At 36.5% G+C, this 4,978-nt stretch overlaps 1 protein-coding gene across 1 annotated transcript; it reads left to right on the forward strand.

Moving 5' to 3' along the window:
* The first annotated feature begins 588 nt into the window (after nt 1–588).
* On the forward strand, nt 589–4,392 carry LOC116165758. Its single transcript, XM_031480425.1, has 5 exons — nt 589–631; nt 1,373–1,572; nt 1,620–1,843; nt 1,895–3,412; nt 3,503–4,392. The coding sequence occupies exons 1-5, from the start codon at nt 589–591 to the stop codon at nt 3,513–3,515; spliced, it is 1,998 nt and encodes a 665-aa protein (XP_031336285.1). The 3' UTR covers nt 3,516–4,392.
* Nucleotides 4,393–4,978: the final 586 nt, after the last annotated feature.

Here is a 4,978-nt window from a genome sequence, read left to right on the forward strand (position 1 = left end):
ATGTAAATAGGTGTATATATTAAAATTTATTTATTTATTTATTTTTTTTTTTAAAATATGATTAGCATTTTTTGATATTCGTAAAGAAATCATCCAGTGTGTATAGCACCATTGATTGAAGAATTTTTCTAATTTGGTTTTTAAAAGGAGCCAACATTGTAATACATTTGACATGTGCCGGAAGGGCATTATAAAATCTCACCCCCATCTGTAGGTAGGACGAGTTATGCACCTTACTTTTTGATCTCATTATAGAAAAGTTATTTTTCGTTCTAGTATTATATGAGTGGTTATCACAATTTAATGAAAATAATTTTTTGTTTTTGAACACGAAACATAAACATTCAAGCACATATAATGAATAGACGGTTGCAATCTGAAAGTTTTTAAAATACGGTTTGCAGGATTCCCGTTTCTGTAGCGAAAACATTACCCTGATTGCTCTTTTTTGAACCTTAAATATGCTAGCAATTCTATGACTAGTAGCATTTCCCCATAATGAGATACCGTACCGCACCTTACTTTCAAATATTGAATAGTAGATTTGCAAAAGGGTTTTATGGTCACATAAATTTTTACAACGGGACAATGCGAAAATCGATGAATGTAATTTTGCTCTCAGATGGTCAATGTGATCTTTCCAACTAAGTTCTGTGTCTATAATAACTCCTAAGAAGGTACAGGATTGACACCTTTCTAATTGAACTGACTGGTAACGCAGCGGAGCGATATCCAAACCCATATTTTTCTTATAAAGAAGAATTTTTGTTTTTTCCAAATTGAGTAAAAGTTTATTTGCATTAAACCAATTAATAAGAAGTGATAACGCACGTTTTAAATTAATTTCTAACTCTTCTTCAACACAAGCCATGTCGACTTCTCTTTAATTCTCATGTTAGCAAGGATATCGTTGTCATCATTGTATCATATCACCGCCTGCACCGTACCCGTCACAAACAATTACTGAGTTTGATTGCTAGGTATTAGATTGGACGTATTCTACGTACTTGTCACAAATAGAACAAAATGTTTGATTAATGGACCATATTACTCTATGTACGAAAAACCCGATATCTATGATCTATTGAACGGTCATTTAACTAGGCTCTACAATGAGCTCTTACAGCTCTATAGAATGCAGGTCCAGTCATAATTATTTCTATGTAATTTAATGCGTAGATGGTATATTGAATAAATCTTACAGGCCACTGCATTTTATTATGTGACCTGTGGACCCTTTTTTTAGAACATCTTTTTTGGAAAAATTCGCAAACATGTACATCTGCCTATAGGTCTACAGGAAGCAAATATCAAAATTTTCCCATATTTTTCCTTTTTAATAACAATTTGACTATATAAAACGGTATTTTAGGTATTCGGTGCAGTACACCTTCAACCACAATAGAGAAGAAAAATTTTGGTTCGCCTATAAGTAATCGCTTAACTATAAAGTTAGAAGAAAAGCATAATAGAGTCGAGAAAATTTCGAACAAGAATAATCGGTTGCTCGCTTCCGGCGAGGAACTGGGATCTTCGACGGCGGTGACCTTTGTAAACTCGGAATATCCTCAGGTAAGCCTTTAGAAACCAAAGGAAAAATTGTCGTATTTCTGTTATAGATGTGCGATTACGGTAATTACAAAGAGAGCAATCAACTGCTACCAAACGGAATTACTGGCAAATATAAAGAAACTGTCACAAATTCCGGTATTTTATCTCCAAGGCAACGGAATCGTATTCGAACTAATCCATGGGTGCCGGCTAATAATTTAAGTCCAGGAAGTAGTTGTATCGGGCTGACTCATCGACAGGACTGCACCAAATCACCCGTTCTGAAAAGCTCGTAAGTATCGACTGCACAGCACCTACACTTCAATTGAAGTCCCATCTTTAGGACGTCTCCTCGGTATTGCATATCAAAAACACAGGCCTCGATAGAGAGAGCGTCAAGAAGTAGACAGTCTTTATCATCATCCTCATGTTCCTCTCTCAGCACAACTGGCAGTGTTAACTGGGACCTTAGTTTGGCCAGGAATAATTCAAAGATCGCAAGCGACGAGGATGAGGACTGTACACTCAATGAGATGATGGGAAAGTACGACGAAAGCTACGTTTACGAGAAAGAGACTGATATTTTAAGCGATAGTGACGCTACAGATTGTGAAACTGACATAGACACAGGACAAGGAAGTAATGGCGATTCGGACTTAATACAACGCGAGTTGGACTTCATAGACAACGGGTCATATTTGGAATTCAATATGGATATCAAAAACTCGAGGAACACGGGTCATTGCACTTACCATAATTACGACATTCAAAAGAAGAACTCTCGGAGGCGAATTTCGCGAAGATCGCAAAAACAAGAAATGCATTACCAGGTGTCCGTGTCTAAACAAACAAATGAAAGGCGAAGACGTTCAAGTTCGTCCAAGAAAAAAATTAACGTAATGGAATGCGTTTTCAATCATCCCCCACAGCATACCGGGTCACGAAGCGCCGGGACGACTCCTCTTTCGGCAAGACGTATAAGCCAACCAGTATCAAAGCTGATTGCCGATGACAATCTACGCAGAAGAAGCAATTCGGTAACCTTCAACACAAACTCGGTCCATATGATAAACCAAAAGGACAAAGAAGCCGATAAGAAGTACAGAGAGCTAATAAATGAAGCCGACCGCTTACTCACCACCATGAAGTCGAACATTTTGTCACCAAGAAGAATGCCGGTACCTCCCAATAAACGAGTCGAGTTACTTCGAAATGCCGAATCTTCCAAGTCGGACGCTTTCATAAAAAGTAGACTGATCGATGACACCGCAAATATGCATGTATCACGAATTCCGTCCAATAATTTTAATTCTTCTAGATTTAGTCCTGTAAAAACTCACGTCACTAATTTCATAAGTCATAATTCGCCTGTGTTAATGAAGAAAGACATGTGCGAATCGTCTTTACCGAATCGATGGATTCCTTCGAAATCCACCATGAGCTCAACTGATGAAATTCCCCTCCACCACGTGGAAATGACACTTCGAAAACACACAAAGTATAGAAAAAGATCAAACAAAACTACAACACCGCGCCCATACAACCAAAACAGTAGCAGTAGTTCTGATTCGGAAGGTGGCCGAAATGCAAGGCATTGTTGTCCACACAGTGAGCCGTTAAAAAGGAAAGCCTATAGTGACCCATGTAAAATAATCGGTTGTAGTACAAACGACAACGCGACGAAAACCACTACTTCTCCTTCACGATTTCCACCTAACGGCACAAAAGGAAACAACCACAGCAGTTCCGAAAATTTACGGCAACAAGTACTGCTCAATACTTTGGCGAATTTAAAACGTAATTTGGAAAGTCAGTCCGCCTCTCTTCGGAGGGTATATAGAAGCTCGAATAGTATACGCATGTAAGTTTTTCCAATTTTATACCAACTTTTTTGATATAAAAGAGGTCCTAAATTTGGCACTCCAGGCATTAATCTCCCAAGTGTTTTCAGGACTGATCACTGAATCTCGAGTTGACCTAAAGGTATAACTACTCTGTTCTTAGGCGGTGGCGGAACTATTTTTCTATGCACTATGAGTTGGGATAGATAGCTTGCCATGTAACCGAGCTTTTTGTAATTTGGACTAGATTACTTTCCATTGTGAAATGACACCCTTGTAGGCACCATAGAAAAGAAACATCACATCAAGTAAACATTATTTATAGCTTACCTTTTTTACACACAATTGAATGTAGCTTTTAGCAAAACCGTATATTGGATTTTTTTAAACCTTGTCAATCCATTCCATGGTCAAGTTTACGATCAATTACAAATGGGAAACCCATTTTGTTTAGTTTTTAAACAAAAACTACCTACATATGATGGCTTTACAGTTTCAGAAAACGCAACAATGGCGGGAACATAAACTAAACAACCATTTAGTCTCACAAACGCTAGACTTAAGGATGGCGGACATTTTTGGAATCGGCTGTGAAGAAACTTATTTCATTCCGAATTTTCAACAAGGGAACATTAGCTTTATACGGAAGCCTATGAGGGCCATAAAGTTTATTATTTTTATAACTTTGAGATGAAACTTAGAATCCGAGTTGCTCCTTTGAATTCCCAAAAGCAATTCAGAATATCAAGATTTTAGAAAGAAAATCTACAAAAAATTTAATTACTGTGCCAACATTGTCAGGAATAAATATGTTTTTTTCGCAATAACAAAACCAATATTCATTCCTTGAAAAGGGGATGAAAACACGAAGAATGGATTGTTCCATCTGGATTCCTAATAATAGAGATTTATTGCCCAACAGAACGGCATATTCCAATTACAGGACAATACATAATTAACAGATAACGCGCAATTATTTAGTGTACTTTATTAGAAAAAAGAAGAAGAAACACAAGAAAAACTCAAAATCTTAATATAACTAAACAATAACAAAAAAAAATAAATTCATATCTTAAACAAAACATAACTATTACAGTAAGGTACGGATTTCCAACAAATTTTTTTACCTTTTTTAAGATTAAAGAAAGGAGTGTGAGTGGATCCTGTAAATATTTTTTACCAAAGCGCTATTTTTAATCGTCCCTGTTCACAAAAATATGACTTTGTTTATTGGATTATACCCAATAGCCTAGCAAATAATTACACCCCACGCAGTAACATCGTCAGACCTACCGCGGAAGCAGAGGGAATGGGGGTGAAAGAGGTTTAAAATTGTTTCCCAATAAAAATGTACTCTATTCTATACACTGGGTGAATATCCTAAACCGAACATAGGGAATTAACATGGGAAAAAGGTTTTTTGCAGATCGTTGCTCCCCATGTGCAAATGACACGTGTGCTTTATACTATTTTTTCTATTTCGACTTTTATTTTAAATAATAAATTATACAAATTATAAATATTGCCTTTAGGCGTTGTTAGATAATTTTAAACTATCATTCAGTGTATGTTGGTAATAGACACAA

Source organism: Photinus pyralis, unplaced genomic scaffold (genome assembly GCF_008802855.1).
Source record: "Photinus pyralis isolate 1611_PpyrPB1 unplaced genomic scaffold, Ppyr1.3 Ppyr1.4_LG3a, whole genome shotgun sequence".
In the NCBI taxonomy this organism is placed as follows: Eukaryota; Metazoa; Arthropoda; class Insecta; order Coleoptera; family Lampyridae; genus Photinus; species Photinus pyralis.

Excerpts from the sequence above, each read along its gene's own strand:
- LOC116165758 (XM_031480425.1), top strand. The coding sequence starts at position 589 with ATGCGAAAATCGATGAATGTAATTTTGCTCTCAGATGGTCAAT. Across the intron at positions 1,573-1,619 it reads TAAACTCGGAATATCCTCAG|ATGTGCGATTACGGTAATTA; the intron begins GTAAGCCTTTAG and ends TTTCTGTTATAG. Across the intron at positions 1,844-1,894 it reads TCACCCGTTCTGAAAAGCTC|GACGTCTCCTCGGTATTGCA; the intron begins GTAAGTATCGAC and ends TCCCATCTTTAG.